At 33.5% G+C, this 20,547-nt stretch overlaps 2 protein-coding genes across 6 annotated transcripts; one reads left to right on the top strand and one right to left on the bottom strand.

Moving 5' to 3' along the window:
- The first annotated feature begins 243 nt into the window (after window positions 1-243).
- On the top strand, window positions 244-13,660 carry LOC107224025 (sister chromatid cohesion protein PDS5 homolog B-B). Of its 5 annotated transcripts, none has more exons than XM_046733430.1 (17): window positions 244-408; window positions 3,185-3,340; window positions 3,498-3,692; window positions 4,216-4,406; window positions 4,685-4,892; window positions 4,985-5,491; window positions 5,584-5,882; window positions 5,962-6,313; window positions 6,441-6,545; window positions 6,699-7,118; window positions 7,275-7,637; window positions 7,731-7,962; window positions 8,327-8,574; window positions 8,694-8,990; window positions 9,497-9,532; window positions 9,825-9,875; window positions 9,989-13,660. In XM_046733430.1, exons 2-17 carry the CDS (start codon window positions 3,260-3,262, stop codon window positions 10,046-10,048), a joined length of 3,645 nt encoding a protein of 1,214 aa, XP_046589386.1. In that variant the 5' UTR covers window positions 244-408; window positions 3,185-3,259; the 3' UTR covers window positions 10,049-13,660. The 5 variants fall into 5 exon arrangements, with proteins under 5 accessions (XP_046589386.1, XP_015519414.1, XP_046589388.1 ...); XM_015663928.2 differs by lacking the exon at window positions 244-408 and adding an exon at window positions 418-734; XM_046733428.1 differs by lacking the exon at window positions 244-408 and adding an exon at window positions 748-951.
- A 47-nt stretch (window positions 13,661-13,707) lies between these two features.
- LOC107224027 (probable ATP-dependent RNA helicase DDX27) lies at window positions 13,708-19,804 on the bottom strand. Its single transcript, XM_015663930.2, has 13 exons — window positions 19,573-19,804; window positions 18,679-18,861; window positions 17,805-17,892; window positions 17,334-17,482; window positions 16,878-17,183; window positions 16,646-16,773; window positions 16,305-16,502; window positions 16,001-16,145; window positions 15,659-15,840; window positions 14,687-15,015; window positions 14,299-14,556; window positions 14,129-14,210; window positions 13,708-13,922 (listed from the first exon to the last, which is right to left on the bottom strand). The coding sequence occupies exons 1-13, from the start codon at window positions 19,657-19,659 to the stop codon at window positions 13,787-13,789; spliced, it is 2,271 nt and encodes a 756-aa protein (XP_015519416.1). The 5' UTR covers window positions 19,660-19,804; the 3' UTR covers window positions 13,708-13,786.
- Between the last annotated feature and the right edge of the window lie 743 nt (window positions 19,805-20,547).

Here is a 20,547-nt window from a genome sequence, read left to right as displayed (position 1 = left end):
TTCGATTTATGAAAGAAATATGGAATTTTCAAGATATTGAAGGGGTTCAATACCGTCGAAGCGATCCAGAAATATTCCGACGAGTCTGCTTGGTAGTTTTTTCATAAAAATATACAAAGTTTGTCGTCCCGTTACGAGAACTCTAAGGTCGAATATTTACAATCGAATTCGAACCTATGTATGGTTTGCTATTGACATCCCGCAATAAATATTACTACTGACACACGTAAATTGTAAGGACCGTATTTAATGAATGTATTTGGATCTGATGAATTATATTTATAAATACGCGAGGTTTTTTGCTAGTATGTATCCGTAATAATAGGTCGAGAGTGATGGCGGATTTGCAGTCGATAATATAATTGCCGAGGATTGATAACTTGTTCCTGGACAATTTTGACTTTTCGTGTAAGAAAGCCTTTCCTTACGTGGCCATGCATAGGTAACTTCAGGGCATTGAATGCGCTGTCGCGTCCTTTGACATGGTTAACCGTTTACAAAACTGATTTTACAACGTTTCTTGTGATATAGCGGGTACTTTATCATGCTTAGTGTGTGTGAAAAATCGGTGAAATTTCGACAAATCCTCAGTAATTGAGTTTAGTGGTGAATGTGACGAGCATTGTTTTTACCACGTCAAAAACTGAGCCAGTGTCGTGTGGTAGCCCGACAGATATATTTGCTTTATTGATATTTTGAGTGTCAGGCGTTTTGGTGTCTATGCATATCTTGAGGTAAAATTTTCCACTCTAATATGCACTATTGGTACGATTACATCGAGCATTCTGCCGATTCGATTTCGTAAAATGGCATTATCTTGTTAAAAAGATGCACTATTGTTTACGTACCTGCCGCAATCATTTACGGGCTGCCGACATAACCTCTAAATAATCACTCGATATGTGTCCCTTGACAAGTTTGCTATCACATTGCAGTGATCACGCATCATAAGTGAGTAGATTTTGTTTCGTGTAAGAAATGTCCAATTATTCTACAATTATACTAAACAATCGACCGTGTGTATTTAATTTTCTTTTCACTTCAAAATCAAAATTACTTTACTAATCTAAGTACTAGCAAGCATCACTTCAGTATCGTCAACTCAAGCGAAGCCTTTGCTCCTATTAGTGAAATTTTGATGCAACATTACAGTAAACAAATGATTCCAATAATAGAAATTTCTTTTAGGAACAAGCGCATTAACAATAGTCCGGAAGTTATAACTGCAGTTGCTGAATGTATATAGTACTTTCATGATATTGTCCGTTGTCTGAAAACAGTCGATATATTCTCAAGCTTAGCTCGCTTGTGGTTATCCTATTGGTTTAAAATATATGAGCAATTATGGCAGACTCTAAACAAAAATGCTGTATTAAAAATTTGTTTCGCAAATTTTATTCATATCAATACTATTGGAGAAGAAAAAAATATGTTTGAAAATTAGTATTTATCAAATGCTAACTGCCTTACGTGGATATTTCTGGAGCCCTTCTGGAGATGTTCTTAGTTTTTCAGGAGTAGTTTTAACAAAAATGATTTTGCTCATTCTTATCGTCTATGCGTGTCGGTTATTCTTGATTTTTTATAGTTTTCAATGGATATGAAGGACTAGTATTTCAGCAAAAAATTCGTCAATCATTTCCATAACATCTCGTATTATTGTCAATTGATCAAATATCAGAAAAATCAAACTAGAAGGAATGATGTATCTGGTGAATGATTACTGAATTCTTCTTCTTCATTTTATGGCTTAGGACGTTTTCTTAGATCAGCTATACACGCAGAAGTGAACTCATTTTAGTTGTGTTCCCTACCTTCTGTCTTATCAATATTCAAACTAGGAAAATTATAAACGGATGGTGATTGCATTTAGATTCCTTAATAATTCTACAATTACTTGATATTTTCAAATTATACCTTTCACTTAATCCGTAGAAAAGATATCCCACAACCCAAAAAGGATTGTTTCGTAAAATTTCAAGTTTTATGAAATAGCAACAAAGTATTTGACAAGTAATACATACCAATAATTGTTCAACGAACACGTGACTTTTATAACGTAATTTCATAGATTCAAATAATGCTTGCAATAGAAATTGCATATAAATCTTGTGTAATGTAAATTCCAATATTATCTGATCCTGAACAGACAATCCAGCACAATATCTTGTTCAAATAATTTTTATTAATTCAATTGTATTAGTTTCTGAAGTGTTGGATCAGGCGTAGTGATAATTATTTAAATTTTGGACGGAACAGATGGGTAAAAAAAATGTACCATTGTTTGTATATTTTTTTTTTCACCACAGCGTTTGGCCCATATACTCATCCATCAAATGTACATGGATAAATGCGATTTACCGTTGCAATTATAATTCCGTAGTACAATGCGCAATTAAAAACAAAATTCACAATCTAGTCCAATTTTGGACTAGGCTGAATCCAGGAATGACTAAATTTCTCGCTTAAATTTATCACTCACTTCTGATCGCTGAAGAAAAGTTTAAACTATTTATGCTGTTTATGATTACTTCCCTCTTGCACATATTCAGTCATCCGGACCTATTTTTTAGGCATTATACTAATCGTATTGCTTCAGTCTCCCTCGCTCCTAACAAAATCTTCGAAATTTTTGAAAATTTGTATTCCAATGTAACATTGATAATTGCAACCATTTTGACTGTTGATATTGCTTGAATACTCACATCAACTGTCGGTCTCACTGTGCAGAAATGAAATTCTTATAAATTACTTGTAAAGCAGATTCGATAAGTGTATATTGATATTTTAATTTTGTAACAAAGCATATTTTTCTTTGAAGAAAAGTAGCTAGCTTTCCAGTTAGAAAGGTTTAGTATAATTCATAGCTGCCATTGGTCATGGAAAACTGGAAAGTCCCGGAAAAATCAGGGAACTTTATTATTAGTCAAGAAATATTATGGCGGTGTGATAAAAAGAGAAAAAACAAAGCTTTTTCCATGAATGAAATTCTAGGACAAATTTCTTTTCCACATGTTCCCTTTCATGACTGTTAAATAGATCATAAATATGCTTTTGAAAACACCATTTATTGACATTTAAATGCTACTCAGTTCATATTATCATATGGTTTTTAGTTCCTACAATTACGGCTACTCGGACTTAGTGAAGTTTTCTCAATATTTTATTACTTCATATTTTGCAGAGTTTGGACGGTGTTTTAGGCTACTAATTACGAAGAAAATTTTTCTCAAAACCTTCGAGGAACATAGCTGATAAAATGTCAGAAATAGTTTACCCCCAGGGGTGCAGATCCGTTACTGAAGATCTCGGTCCAGATGAATTGATCAGACGTCTCAAGGTGATTATCATTTTTCATGCCTTGGCGATATCCAATTGCAATGTAAAATTGTTGCTGTGCAAAAATAATCAAGACTTTGTTGATTTATCAATGAAATTTTTATCAAAGATAACCAATATATATGTACAACAATTGACGGTACCATTATGACAAACAGACACTGGCACATACCCTGCAAGCTATGGGTCAGGATGAGGGAATGTACCAGCAGTACATTCCGTTGGCTTTACACTTGGCCGAAGATCATTTCCTCATGCACCAAAGTAAAGATGTACAGTTATTAATTGCATGTTGTATCGCTGATGTTCTCAGAGTTTATGCACCCGAGGCTCCGTACAAAGATGCTGACCAGGTAAATAAATAAATAAATATAATTATACTAGAGAATATTAATGTAGAAAAAATTTATCTTGGTTCAAATATCCCCTTATTTTGAACGGAAGATGCAAGCATGCAATTATATTTAAGGTAAATGAGAATAGAAATGTGACAAATGTCGATAAGCTTGTTAGAAGTCAAGTAAATCAGCAAACCTGAAAATTGCATTAATGTTTTCTGTTGACCATGAATTTCAGGGAAACATGTACAAATATGTATGGATTTTACATGATGCTAGTAATTATGTAATTTGATCTGTCCCTTAGAGATCAATATTTTATGCAATGTGTGTCTTTTTTTTTCACAAGACATTTGCAAACGGATTAACAATAAATTAGTATCATTTCGTAGTTTTTGAATTGTATTTAATTTATTATTCATATTTCTTGGGTGAGATACTTGGCAATCATTGTCTCACACCTTGGACATGTAATCATTTTATTGATTTTTAATCTATTTGCCTAATATTCGGCTATTATTGTTTTTTTATTCAATAGGTGAAGACAATATTTTTATTCCTCATCAAACAGCTGTCAGGTCTGAAGGATCCAAAAGATCCGGCTTTTAAGCGGTACTTTTACTTGCTTGAAAATTTGGCTTATGTGAAATCTTTTAATATGTGCTTCGAACTGGAAGATTGTCAAGAAATATTCTGCGCGTTGTTTTCACTCATGTTCAAAATAGTCAAGTAAGTAGTGTTTAATTAAATGAATTTGATTACATTTCAAGATCAAAACTTACACTTTTCCAATAGATTACAAAATTTTATATAGTGAGGTTTATTTACTGTAAGGAACTAGATCAATTAAATTTTTCTTAGTTTCTATGAGAATCAACAAATTTTACAAATCGAATTAGCGGATTATATGTTAAGATATTCAGTACATTATTTGGAACAGATTTAATACAAAAACAGCTCCAAATGACGAAATTTGTAGTAAAATATTCACGTAATTACCGTTCCAGCGACGAGCACTCTGGAAAAGTAAAAAGCTTTATGCTGGATGTGTTATGTCCACTTATAACTGAATCGGATATAGTTGGAAACGAGTTATTGGACATAATTCTCATGAATATTGTAGAGCCAAATAAGACTCAGAAAAAGAATGCTTACTTGTTAGCAAAAGAACTTGTGATTAAGTGCAGTGACACTCTAGAACCATATATTCAAGCGGTGAGTAGACAGAGAATTAGTGGAAGATATTTTTAAACCTGACAAATTTGAATTGTCATTAATAATGTTGTGAAACTTCAACCATTTTCCAGTTCTTTAATCACGTGCTGATTCTTGGAAAAGAAGAGAAAGGTCTACAGATATGTAAAAAAGTCTACGACTTGATATACGAATTGAATCACATTTGTCCTAGTGTTCTGCTATCCGTCCTTCCACAGTTGGAATGTAAACTGAAATCATCTTTGGAGAACGAGAGGCTGGGTGCCGTAGCTTTACTTGCTAGAATGTTCTCAGAAAAAGGATCGCAGCTAGCTATACAGCATACCCAGCTGTGGCGAGCGTTTCTAGGTAGATTTAACGACATAAGCGTATCAATTCGCATAAAGTGTGTTCAGTATTCAATGCATTTCTTACTGAATCATTCGGAGCTCAGAAAAGACATTACCGATACATTGAAATTAAGGCAACATGATGCAGACGAAAGCGTAAGGTACGAAGTCGTCATGGCAATTGTTACCACCGCACGAAGAGATTTTGAAGTTGTGTCAGACAGTGAAGATCTGCTGGAATTTGTGAAGGAAAGAACACTGGACAAAAAAGTGAGATTTATTATACAAACAGTTCATTAGGTCATTTTGGTCAATGACATGTGTCAAGTTTGTATTCTTAATGAATTATACTTAATTTACAGTTTAAAATTCGGAAAGAAGCTATGTCGGGATTGGCAATGATTTACAAAAAGCATCTCAACGACGCTGACGTACCTCAAGCTACAAAAAAGGCAGTGACTTGGATTAAAGATAAAATTTTGCATGGATATTACATGGCTGGAATGGAAGATAGATTACTTGTCGAAAGGCTACTTAATACGTGTTTAGTGCCGTACCAACTAAGCCCAGAAGAGAGAATGAAAAAATTATATCACTTATTGGGAACTATCGATGATCATGCATCCAAAGCATTTGTTGAGCTGCAAAAGCATCAATTAGCGTCAGTAGATTTGTTCAACTTTCACTTTGAAACTCTAGGACAAATGGTATATATTTCATCCGATATTCTTTTGCAATAGGGTGAGAAGATCTGTTGTCGAATGGGTTGAGATTACAAAGAAGCCAGAATCTCCCAGTCGTGATCGAGACTTGTTGGCCAAAGTTTCACAGATATCACGTTTTCTACCAGATCCAATGAAGGCACAAGAATTTTTACAGAAATTTAGCCTTCATATGAAGAAAGACCCGACATTGCTTCAAGGAATGGAAACCATTGTACAACCTAATGTTACCTGTAAAGAATGCGCTGAAACTACGAGTTTAGTCCTCAAGAAGCTGGGTCAACCGGTTATGACTAATCTATACTACAACACAATCAAAATGTTGTTAGAGAGAGTAAGCTCAGTCATGATAGATGAAGAAGCAATTCGGGTAAATATACTGAAAATTTGGAAAGTAATATTACAAGAATGCAAATAATGGCACGTTAATGACCTCAATCGTGTAACAAAGATCCTGAATTTCGAATTTTAAGTTTACATTTTTCTCTTTCTTTTAGGTATTAATTGGATATGTCTTGGACTGTTTAAAAGGAGGTAATGTCATTGAAGAAGTCGGGTTGAATCCGAACAACGCTGGTGAAAAGGGATTGAGATTGCTTGTGGTAAATAAATTTGATTAATTACGTGAATCTAAATTGTTTGAATCTTCTCGGCTACAATCAAAAACATTATTAATACTAGTTTTTTCTAATGCTTTAAATATAAGTTATCTTATTATGTACACATAATATCAAAGATTCTCTGTCACCTTCCAGATGTTATCATTCGTTTTTGGCCCTCATTTCCTTCACGCCGACATACTAATGCGTTTGGTCAACTTGTTAGAGCTTGATGATGAAATGGTCGCACCATTGGTCCTGTCTATATTTACATTTTTGGGAAAATATAAGTCATTGTCTGAGGTGGCCCCTGACATAATGAACCTCATGGTCCCTTTGTGTAAAACATTCGCTGAAACCGGTACTCCGAAACAAGCCAAACAGGCAATTAGGTGCTTGTTTGTTAATATGGCGAATATTCACGATTCCATATTCCCCGAAATCATTGAAAGGATCAAAAACACACTCACACCAACTTCAGAACATTACCGAACATCAATTGTTACATTGGGACATATCGCCTACAATTTGCCTGACAAGTATCAAATACAAATAAAGAATATGGTCTCTAGAAAGGTAAATTGATTAAAAACCTAATTGAAACGTTCACGTTGTTGTTTGAAAACAATCAGAACAAAGTGACATTATGTAAAGCAATAAAATTTTGTGCTTCCAGCATTTCATATTTATTTCGAGTAACAAGTTTTGGTGGTGATGATTTTAACATTCCAGATTGTCAAAGAACTGCTGGTCAAGGAAAACAGTGAACAAACTACAGATGTTATAGAAGGAGACTGGTGTCGAGAAGATCAATTACCCGAAGAAACACGTTGCCGTTTAGAAGCATTAAAATGTATGGCCAGGTGGCTGTTGGGACTTAAAAGTGACGTTCTTTCTGCCCAAAAAACATTCAGAATGCTTAATGCATTTGTAGTAAATAAAGGTGACCTTTTGCAACAAGGCAGATTAAGTAGGGCAGAGATGAGCTGGCTCAGATTGCAGGCTGGGTGCTCGATGCTTAAGATATGTGAGCAGAAGGGAGTAGGAGACCAATTCACGGCGGAGCAATTCTACAATCTATCTCAACTCATGGTTGTAAGTTCATGAAGCAGCAGCATTAGTCAAAGATACAGTAAAAGAAGGGCAGCTCTGATACTGAGTTGTAAAAATGAAATACATTATTTTCAGGATGAAGTTCCACAGGTTAGAGAAGCTTTTGGAGGTAAACTTCACAAAGGTCTGGGCAGAGGGATACCAAATAAATGCTTACCTCTTGATTTTATGGGGTATTACGCACTTGCTGGTAAAGAGCAAGATAAGAGGCTGAAATATCTTTTGAAGACATACATGCAAACAGACATTAACAAGAGAAGAGACTATGTAAAAACACTCTCACTGGGAACAGTGGACAAAGCGATGGGTAAGGAGATCAATTTATTAATTTTTCAATCTACATATTTCCCCGAATATTAAATGATATTTGAAGGCTATAAAGAATATTTTTGTCTTAATCCGAAAGTAGGGAAAAAGTGTTGAAGAAACAAATCGATTTCATGGGAGGGGTTAAAGTATAAAATTGAAGTTTAGAATTTGAAAGTTAATGGAGTAAAACTTGTACAACAAATGCGTCGCTCAACACATGTTCTTATGACCCAAAAAACATTTCTAAACAGATAGTTTATAAATCTCGAGACAGGGGCATTCGGCCCTCTTAAACAGGGATATTCTTTGGTACTGATCAATCTCAGTGACCTTACCATAATATATGTATTACTTACTGTTAGGTCAATTACCCCACATTTTACCAGACTACATGCTGGTATTTGCGGTGCCAATTCTGGCGCACGATCCCGAGTTCACAAACTATAATGACGTAAGCCAACTTAAGGTCATTCAGCAGTGTCTTTGGTACATCCTGGAGCCACTGATAACCAAAAATGAATTCTACTGTTACGGATTTTACAAAAACCTGATTGAACGAATGAAAAGTCACAAGGATGCGTTGAAACCAGAGGATGACAATGTCAACTATGTGAGCAGAGAATCACGTTTGTTTGAAATTATTTCGCATGTAACCAGAGAACTTAGCTTCTGTAGCCTTGCCCAACAATTTATGGATCAACTACAATCTTTTATTTATTTCTTTTCCAGAAACTATGGGCTGTGTGTGATTTAGCTATGAATGTTATATTTTCGAAGACAACAAACTTCGATTTGAAAGAGTTCCCGAGTGAAACCCGCATTCCTACAATGTATTTCAAGAAGGCTGATGAACTCTTGGTAAATTCTAAAAATTATCTGCCTGCTGAAATGCAAGTAAATATGTCCAGTCCCAAAGCAAAAGGTCTACTTCACAATACACACATGGGTAATGACAGGCCTCAACGTAGAACAAAATCGAAACAGCAAAAGGAAGTAGGCATTGGACCGAATGAAACAGACGCCAGAGTAAGTAATTTTTTAAAATCAATATTTTTATTATAATAGTTATACTGCCCAATAGCGTGAATGTTGAAATCAAGTCGCTGTGTATAATGACAAATTGTAATATTTGAAGAATTTCATTACATTTCAATGTAGACATTCCAATGTAGATTGGTTAATTCAAAAGATGTGGATCTTTTTTGAACAAGTCTAAATCATATTTGAGATGCTCGTACTCGAAAAAATTTGAAGATAAATCAGGGCTTTCTGTTTCAACAGGTAGTTATGTATAAAAATAATTTAGATCTAATCTGAGATATAGGCAATATTACATTTGTCTCTTGATCGACGTTATTTGAACTGCTATCAGCTAGTATTTCATAAGAGTGATAGAATTTTTCATTAATATTAAAACAAAGATCATTTGGTGTAAATGCTGTTTAGTATTGATTTAATGTAGTTATTTTTTTTTAATTCTGTGCATCCTACACACAATATGTTATGTACACAATGTTAATCTGCGTTTCAAGCTGCAAATCGGAGAAATGGAATGTATTGATGCACAGGTAATGATGCAATTTGCAGTAAATATTTTATATTTCCCAGAATTTTTTATTTCACTTTCTTAAGGTGGAGGCTTAATGCATTTTGTAGATGAGATGTATTCGAAGATAAATCATTTGAACATGAAAAAGTATTTATTACCCCTTTGTATATGAAACGTTGAATTAGTCAATATAGTTGTGAATGGATCTATACACCCAATGTTACATTTACTCTAAACAACATGCAACATGTCTTAATTGTTACTTATCAGTATTTCTTTTGTAAACCATCGGTACTATTTATTACTTACAGCCTGCAGAAGCATCAGAGACTAGAATCCAACTTCCTGGATTGGATGATGAGGTATGATAAAAAATACGATAAACACAGCAAGTCTCTTTAACTACACATCTTATATTGAAATGAAGTGATTGACGAATTAAGTGTTGTATGTTTGGATTTTTTAATAATTCCAGATCGAAGAACCACCAGCCAAAAGAATGCACAGAGATTCTGATAAAATTAATTTGAAGTGAATCAAGCATGTGTGTGGTTGCGTCGTGGGAGAGGAGTGGGGCGTATGGGGATCGATATAATACAGTAAATATATGAGAAAAAAAAATCTGAAGAAAAAAACAGTTTACAAATTAGGAAACAGAATATTTTGGTTATACACAACAATTATTACACCTAAGTCGTTCGCGTATTTCTAGAAGTTTACCCGTTGATGTTATGACGCACTACACTTGATCGCTGACACATATTTGTTTATAATTCATAAAACTCATTCTTGGGAAAACTTGTAGGACAATATCGCAGAGATTCCTTTAATAAATAATTTTGCATTTGCGTCAGACATGGAATTTAATTTTACCCTAACGTATTACGGTACGTTGCGTTTGTTCAGTATAATTTTAAAAGTCTTATGTATGCGAATACATGTTTAGGTATTATTGGTGGTACCCTCTGGCTGTGTTATGAATATATGAGTTAACATCATCAAATTCATTAGTTGATTGGATCTTGTCATAACTTAAGCATGAATTTAAGACTGAAACAAGGTTTAGGTAGGATTTTTGAACTGGTCTCGTTTAGATTCTTTCAATTGGTTTAATTGTTTGTTTAAAAATTATCACCTACATAAAAAAAAAAAAACTGCTTTAGGGTTAATACAGTTGAGGATAATACACTTTACATTTCACAGTCCACTATCATATTAAATGTTCAGTTTGTAATATTTTATGAATTATATACTCATATCTGTCAACTTTTGAGGGTGTTTCATTTCCTTAACACATTAGGCTAGGCGTCTTGATAATAGAATTCTTGCATACAAATTATCTATCTTACGTTTCTTTTTTTTCTGTCAAGAGTCAACTTTTTTTTACATTAAGTTAGTTTTGATAACAGTCGAATTGCTGTCGATTAAAGCTTGCATGGCATTGAGTTCACAACAATCTTTTGTTTTACATTATACAGATGAGATAGTTCTCATTGGATAAGTTTATTTAATTTTATACTAATCTTGAATGAAAGTAATTTGCCAGTCAGTCAGTATCGTTTGGTAATCGCGCTTTATGTAAGCTAAAGTTAGATTACCAGAGATTTCGGTAATTTTCAGGTCATCTTGAATTATACTGCAAAGAAATTAATTTATATTTTTGAGTGTTCCTTGTTTATCGTAAGGTCTACTTTTTTACTTGTTCTAGTATGGCAAAGATTTAAGTTGATAATTTGGGCAAATCTCTAGTATTTAGATTGGATATTTCTCAATGATATTCTTTGAAAAAAATATCAATTACTAATTTTTCAACGACGTCCAATGCAAATGCGAGCTTTAAAAGAAGTGACACAGCTAAGTTGGCTTACTTACATTCATATTCTCAGCTAACTGGTGTGTGCGAATCAGCTGAGTAATCCAAAGTTGTTCATTTCTATTAATATTATTATGATTACTATTATTTCTATTGTTATGTAATGAAAACTCTGTGCGATGACATTAGCTGCAAGTTTTTGTCTACAAGCCTTGTTTACTAATAAATGCTTGCAAGATTTCAGTAACAATTTTACATTAGTGACTTGATATTTTCTTTTCTGCTAATAAATGGCTAGGGTGGAGTAGTTTTGTAGTTGGAACGATTTTGCTAATAATTATTTTTAAACACATGTAGGCATGAAAGTTCACAGGACAGTGCAACATGATAATAACTCTTACTCTACGAGTAATGGAAAAAATAAATTTGATCAACCTTGAATTTGATCATGAATGTCGCCTTCATCTGCTGAAGATTTCTTGCAGCATCATTTTTTGCTAATACGTTTGGTACGAATATATTAAATGAAAATGTATTTTTAGTACGCTGAGTTCGCAATTTGTCCTCCATTTTCATTATTTACAAAGTTTAGTATTTTAATCATGCTTGGATACATTCATATTCAATATACGTATAGAATAACGAGTTGAACAAGATGTAAAAAATTACACATTTTACATATTAAAATCAGTTCATAAAAATTGGATTATAATAATAGAAGAAACTATTCATCACAAGATTCATGCTGCATACTTGTTTCCTATCATAGTAAGGGTCCAAGCAAAGTTTTACAATAGAAATTTGGTCCCAAATTGATAACTGGAATTAATATTATTTTACAGATTCATATATTTATTACCATTCCAGATGGTATCAAATGCTTGTTATACTGTACGCTGATAGCTTTCCATGTTTGTATTATTACATGTTGTTGTCGCATAGCTAACAGCGAGTGCTAAGTTATTGCTTTTGTGTTTGATGATTCCTAGGTAATCGGTTTTGTTCATGCCTAACTTTAATTAAGTTCTGACGCATATATTCATTGGTATATTGATGATCTATAATCGATAGACAATAGAAAGTTTTCTTGGTTCGTAGTCTTATTTGTATGAAACGTGATATACATAATAGTTTCTGTATTTTATTTGCTAATAATACCCTAAGTAATTTATAAATTCTAGCTAACCATTTGCTGAGAATTAGCCAATGCCATTCCTGAAAAATATGTCAAACTTCGCAAATTTCATTAGAGTCGAGTTTTGTTGTAAATTAATGTTGAAAAGAATGCTTGTGCCCAATTTTTATCATCCTAAATATATGTTTCTTTCTTGCTAAATATTACATTTACGACTTTTACGATAAGAGAATGCATTATTTTTAGTTGTCATAAAATTATTACCCAGCTATTTGGAAATTGTAGATATTTATGAGTGATCATATGAGTTGCAGGCATTGTTGTAAACATTCTTTACCAACATTGCAAGTATATTCAATGTTTATAAAAAAAAATCTTATCCATTATTATTCAAGTATTTTCAACTTTCGATATCGTGAACGTATTTTCGTAAAAATTTTGAGAGAATAAAAGTTTCGCACAGGCCTAGTTCTGATTACATTTTTTTTTTTTTTACCTGAACGGTATAACTATTATTGTATTAAAGAACATTAAATTAACTTGAATGTAAGTATGAATGAAACATATTAATTGTGAACAAAGACGGATGAATGTGTTTATTGTATTTAAGCAACCTACAAAATAAAAATAAAAAACAAGATAAAAACGTAGTATCTATTAACAGATTTTACAGTATCTGGCTTTTTCATAGAACTCTCAGTCGTCATATAACTTTTAGATACATCATAATATAGAACGAGTACTTACCATTGTGCTTGCCAATAATGTTTAATTGACCATTATTACAATTAATTATCTATTGTTACAAGTCAAAAATTCCACATTGCACTTTAGAAAAATTCAACAAAAACTGAAAATAATATCAAGCCAGAAAGGTGAATAACTTTGTTATTTTATTCTCTCGAATAAACACGCGGCAAGCATTTGATTATATTCTATCCAATCAAAAATTGTTTACATCCATACATGGATGAAACATTTTATTCACAATAACCATTGAACCAGTAATACTCGTTGCATTTATAAATGCTGCTATATACCTATAAGCTAATACTGTAATTTCTGCGAATAGGACAGAGAACTCGATGATGCATATTTCAAACGAGAGGCAGATTGCAAATATTCAATATTATCTGTCAGTCTGTGACATAAATAAGGTATTGTATTGGTTCTATAATAAAACAAATTACGAAACTACACTTGACGCGTATCACTATCGATCGATTTCATTGAAAGTAGATGATAGTTACAGATTACCATTTTATTATTATAATAACACAGGTAATTTACATTTTATTATTATATTAACACAGGTAATCTACATTTTATCTACGTTTTCTGAATCTTTTTTGACCTTTGGGTTTAGCTCCCGCTGGTTTCCCAAAAAGCTTCCCTGGTTTCTGTTTCGATTTGTCCTTGCCAAAAGCTTTTCCTTTCTTCTGTTTTTTCTTATCATTTGCTCTGAAAAAAGTTTCGTGATCTTTGTTATACTACATAATTTAAAACCAATATTTGTTAGTCTAGACTAACTTGAGTTTGATATAGAGAAGTGTGCAGAAATAGAAAGGATGGTTTTTGAATTACAGATAATTTTTTTCAAGTATAACCTGACCTCATCTAAAGTTTTTATATGAGTGCAATTGGATTTATTTAAACATTAAACTCACTCGTAACGCATTTTCTTCACTCCCTTCTTACTTGTGTCCGTCAAATCTTCAGCGAATGAAGATCTTGATCTTTTCAACGATCCTGTAGAAAAATCATTCGAAATTGAAATATCTTTCATTGTCAAATACATGTTTGTTAATTTTGTAGATTGAGCTGTGAGTAAACTTACCTTGTTTTTTAGAAGATACATACATATCGTCATCAACGACAGATCTGATTTTCTTCTGTTTATTATTCCGTTTGGCTAATCTTGCCTGAAATGCGGCAACTTTATCCATTTCCTTGTTTGCTCTGTCTTCTGCAGTTTCTTTTTTAGGATTTTTTCTTTTCGCTTCTTTTGCTTTTTCGTTGACTGCGTTTGATGGTTCTTTTTCTTGTTTCTTTTTCCCCTTTCCTTTATCTTTCTTCTCAGTTAATAGCAATTTATCTATTTCGGCAAAAAAATTTAGTACAAGTTAGAGTTCATAAATCCATTAGTAATGTTATCCATTGCATCAGGGATATTAAATAATAGAATAATTTTGGCTAACTGTCAGATCATTTTATCATATTCGTACCCTTTTCCAGTTTTCTCTCCTTGTCATTCTGAAACCATGACCTTTGAGTTTTGCTATCGTCACCTTTCAACATATTTTCTGCTCTTTTGGCTTGATTTTCGACCTTTGCTAATTCTTTTTCTTCACGTTCCTCCTGGAGTATTGCCTCGATATTTTTTTCGAGTGCTCCTAATCTTTTGTTATATTTTTCGATTATATCCGGAGGAATTATTCGGTTCTTGACAGGATTTTTAGCTTGTTTGATTACTTCTTTTACTAATAAACGTTCTTGTTCACCAGCCAATGAAACCGAAACACCCGCCCGACCTGCTCGAGCAGTTCGTCCAACTCTGCATAAATTTTAGTTGACACAGTATATTTTAAAGAGTAAAAATTCCTACCAAAGTGAATTTGGCCCCCCAATATATGACAGATCTGAAAATTTTCTTGCCATCGATTGCACTTCGTTTGCCAACTTTGCCATATCTTTATTTTCGTTTGCCCCTTCTAAGTTTCAAAGTTATCCGTTTTCGGAAATTGAGGAGGCCACCTTTGCCAATTTGGCCCCCACCATATGCCGAATCAATTTTTTTTTTTGCCATCGATTTTCCTTGGTTTGCCAATGTTTGCCATATCTTTATTTTCGTTGTATGTATGTTGGAGGACCAACTCCGTGAAGTTCAGTTTCGAATGAGAATAACTTCTGGACTAAGAAGGCGCAAACGAAAATAAAGATATGGCAAATGAAGGAAAATCGATGACAAAAAAATCATTGGATTTAGTGTATGTTGGGGGACCAACTATGTGAAGGTAATTTTCGTAAAACGAATAACTTTCGAACTGAGAAAGGGCAAACGAAAATAAAGATATGGCAAACGTTGGTAAACGAAATGCAATCGATAGCAAAACTTTTTTTGTTTTGTCATATATTGAGCGGCCAAGCTTACTTCGGTAAAATTCCCGACTACATTTAATTATTATTTGTCAACTGACCTGTGAATATAATGTTGAATAGTAGCAGGCATGACAAAATTTATAACTGTTTTTACACCACTGATGTCCAAACCACGTGCTGCAACATCGGTGGCTAAAAGAACGTCAATTTCTTCGTCTTTGAATTTCCTTAAATTTTCCAAACGTTGAGGTTGTGTTAAATTACCGTGTAGCTCACCTACCTAGACAATTGGTAAACAACAATCAATGATAATGTTTGATCGAAACATGGGGACCTTATCTATTTATTAGATAGCTTTCTAATAGTAATGAATAGAAAAGAATGTATCAATATTGTAAGGCGAAGTCTAATAAACTTTGTAATTTGAATACTTCACGAACCTTTACACCTAATAAACCTAGCAAAATATGAAGTCTGTGTGCTTGTTTCTTAGTTTGAACGAAAACCATAGTATGGTCGTGGAATGTTCTGCAGATGAGAGCAGCTAAAACAGATTCACGGTCACCTTCTCTCTCCTTACGAATCCTGGAATGCAATTAGAAAAAATAAACATGGCATTGACATTACAGTCTGTTTTGTTTCCAAAAATTACTCATTAATGTGTTTCTTATCATAATATTTTACTTCTGATGAGATAACAAGGAAAGAAATTGATTTGTCTAGAAAAATAATTCTCAAGCTTACCTAACAAATTCCTGTCTCAAGTTAAACGCAACATCTTGATTGCTATCGACAAATACTTTGACAGGTTTATCCAAAGATACTGCGGCCAAATCTTTCACTTCTTCTGTCATAGTAGCAGAGAATAAAATCGTTTGTCTACTTCTCGAGCATTGTCTCACAATATGTTTCATTTGCTCAGCAAAGTATTCGTCAAGCATTCTAGGAAAATAATGATTTTTAATAACGCAGAAGACAGTAGTTTCAGATCTATAGACTGAATATAAATGCCGAGAATATCACGATTTTCTTTAAAAATAGTGTTTTCATATCCATCTTTTGATATTAGTAATTTTTCTCCTCACCTATCAGCTTCATCTAAAATGAGCACTTCAATACTGTCCAGGGCAAATGTCGGTGTATTTGTTAAATGATCAATCAAACGTCCAGGGGTAGCTATTACGATGTCGGGATTTTTTCGTAAAACTGATTCCTATGGCGAAAGTGTCATCAAGAAAAAAGTCAAAGTTATAAATAAACGCCTCAACATGCTTAGACTGAAAGTAAGTTTTACTCAATCCGATTTGATTCTCTTACTTGCACTTTAACATCTAATCCTCCAACAGATAGTCCAACTTCAACAGTAGTGAACTGGGCCAATTGTTTTGTTACTTGATATACTTGCACACCTAGTTCTCTGGTTGGCACAAGTACCAGAACTCTAGATACTGCTGTACCTTCGGCAGGTTTGTATATTAACCTTTCCAAAGTGGGAAGCATGTATGCAGCAGTTTTCCCTGTACCAGTAGCTGCGCACCCACAAATATCTCGACCCATTAAAGCAATAGGAATAGTTGCTGCTTGTATTGGTGTTGGATGTACGAAACCCATAGTTGATATAGCCTGTAAATAGTAAGTAATTGACATTGAAACAATCAGACTTATCAATCTTCAGGATTTCTAATCTGCGAGTTGAATACAAGATTGGACTACTTATTCGAGCACTAGCAAGCAGTTCAAAACAGTGTTATCAATTATTACAATCGTCGTTACCTTAAGTAAAGGTCTAGATAAATTCATTTGATAGAATGATGCATGCTCATCAAAACCTGAAGCCTCTTCAAAGTCCATTAAATCCAAATCATTGTTTAAGGAAGTTTGTTTTCTCATTTTACCCTTTCGTTCTTTCACTCTGAAGTTGTCTGTAACGATTTGTAGTATCCAATAAATATTGTAATTTTCAGAGTATTTTTTATTAGTACTAAAAGTGAAGTACCGTATCGTGCCATTTATAAGCCAATTGGCTCACTTTATGTTTTTCCATTTATTTCGCATTTTAAAATTATCTAGTTTACATGGAAATGATGGCTTATATTAGAACACAAATGAATGCTGCAGTAATTCTTCATTGTGGAGCAAGATGAACAAGATCCGAGATAGAAGTACTCAACTTATGTTGAATACCACAAGCTTTGATGTGTATCAAGATCAATATGTGATACATAAATTATTCGTTTAAAATACCTCTTTTAAGCTCATCGTCAGAAAGATAAATCCCTTCCTCATTGACAGCTTCTTGTTCTATCTTAATTGGGTTGTCTTCAGTTCCGTTCTAAGCAGACAAGTTGATGGATTATGATATATTTATTAACCTTCTAACGCTTGTACAATAGAAAAATAATTTATGAGTATGTATACGTATAGTAGAAACTTAAAATTATAGCAGGGTTTTCAAAAAAATTGTTCTTAGAGAAGAAAAAGTAATCTATCATTGTTTTAGATTCTATTGAGACTGAGGATTAGTGAACCCTCCACGGTACACTTTGGTCTTTTGAGGCACAACCCAAACTTTGTTCTTAAATATCTCTGAAATACAAAAAGGGCTGGAAATGGCTCCACTCCCTAAAAGAAGTTATTGGTGGTGGAGCCGGAAAAGCCAAGACACGACAAAATCCAATATTCTTTTGGTAAATAGCAAAGAGTACAAATTGATACTTATATAAATACGGCATCATTTATGAATATTAAGGTGGCCCAAAAATTTTTTCCTTGGCATAGATTAAAAAAGTTGGTTTTGTACTGAAACGAATTCCCATTAAAAAAGAACTCCTCTGATTTATCACGTGTGAATCAGATACAGAATATTAAAGTCGCATGAGAAACCTACTAAAATTGAGCTACAGGGCTTTTCTTTCTCAGAAATTTGTTTAGCTCACGGATCAATTTTTCTGTTCCAAGCCAATAAAAAAACCAGGGCAGGACATAAAAGACCCAGGAGTTCCATAGAAGCAGTAAAAAAACGGGTTCCGTGGAGGGATAAAACATTTGAAATTATTGCGTCCTTTTCAAGCATGTGGTAACTAAAGTTAAATTATTTGATTGACATACAGATGCGTACCTCTTCTTCGTGTTCTTTTCTTACTTTCTGTATTTTATCATCAAGTTTTGTCTTTGCTTTTCGCTTTATGTATTTGCTAAGATCATCCCAAGTGTCTTGATTATACTCAGAGGCATTGCTGATGAATTGGAAATCACTATCAAAATCTTTCTTCTCCTGTTTCTTTTGCTTACGTGGTTGATACTGCAGAATATAAAATAGGAATAAAGAGTGTTTATCAAAACAGCACATTATTCACACCACAGAGTAAACTTAGAACCATCGCTTCAGACACTGCAAATACTTGCATCTCGCCTATCTTTGACGCAGATGATGAGTTCATACGACCCACCATATTGCATATACACACGAGGTGCGAATCATGCTACCATTGTCTGATGCCGTCACAGGGATACATAATACCAATAAACTGCAACTTTGTTGAGGCATTGAATGATTTTACATGATGTGCGCAGGGTCAGTTAGACCAGTTACTACCTAAATAAGAATGGATCGGCAAAAAATAACCCGCACTTTAACAGAGTTGCATTTCTATCTCTTTAATGGAGACAAATGCCGACAGCACGATTCATATCTCGTGTGTTTGTGCAGTTTCCAATATCGAAATTCTACAATACTTGATAAAAACACCAGCGAAGATATAACACTGCCCAAAATTCGGTACATGTAAACATTAGGCATGCCCGTGGGAATCAGTACAGGTTCACTCCGTAGTGCGCATAGCGAAAGCATTATTAAAATCAGATGAGGAAAATAATTTTGTGAATTACTGGTTAAAAATTGTTACAACAAAAAAATATGTATCTAAAATGTAACCATATCAGTAAATAAAAGTTTAGCTCTGCTAATATCATGTGCGAGATCAGGTTATAGTGAAAAGTATTTTTAACTTACGTCGTCTTCTTCGTCAGATTTGTCCGAATAATCAGGGACTTCCTCATCGTCTACGATCGTTTTTATCAAATCATAATCTTGTGCCATTTTTGAAATTTTTTTATTCAAATATTAATGTTTTAGCAACTCAATACGTCTTTTGTATGTGTCGTACTCTTGAACGTAGCTGGTGACGTTTTTTGGTTATGATCTCAAACACGCGTCCTACAGTGGCTGCTATGGCTGCATATGGCTGGATACAATCGATACAATCATTGTAATATGCACCCGCCCGATGATTTCCGAATACCTCCGAGCATTTCCGAGTGCCTTTACATCCGCACAATCCTTCCCATTTTAAACTTACGGGATCATGAATTACACACAGGTATGCATTCAAACATTCAACGTTGAGATTGTCACTTTACTCATGTCCGTTTATTTTTTAATACTTTACAGTCATTCTGGCGTATAAAACATATTAAAACAGATTCATTCTGATGTCTGCCATCCGGAAATTCTCAAGGAAATGTATTACATGATGCGAAAATCAATCGGAATTAATCGTGGTACTGTTTCGAATATGTTTCGAGGGCTTCGATTTCTATCCATTTTATTAGGTTTTAATTGTAATGCAATATCTATTTGATCAATCTGCAACATGCAGTTTTGTTTCTTCTTATTCCTATTCAATTTTTTGGTACATATTTAAATCTATCTAATACGTTTTGAATAAATAAATTTCTCTTGATTCGTTTCTGTTTGGATGCTACAACGTTTTGAATTAGGTTTTCTCTCGGTTTTTTAAATCATTTTTAATCCATGATTAAAGATTTTGAATGTTTCTGCAGTTGAAAATATTTAAGCTCCTCAAACGACAATCCAATTAGAATAGTTTGATGATAAATACTGAAGCTATACCTGACCATCTCTTGTTACACAGTCATCTGATTGTTATTCCAAATTTTAAAGAGATTAGCAATAGAATCCGACGGA

The sequence above is a fragment of the Neodiprion lecontei genome, chromosome 3, assembly GCF_021901455.1.
Source record: "Neodiprion lecontei isolate iyNeoLeco1 chromosome 3, iyNeoLeco1.1, whole genome shotgun sequence".
Taxonomy (NCBI): Eukaryota; Metazoa; Arthropoda; class Insecta; order Hymenoptera; family Diprionidae; genus Neodiprion; species Neodiprion lecontei.
The sequence above is the reverse complement of the archived record's forward strand: the minus strand, read 5'-3'. Positions and strand labels throughout refer to the sequence as shown.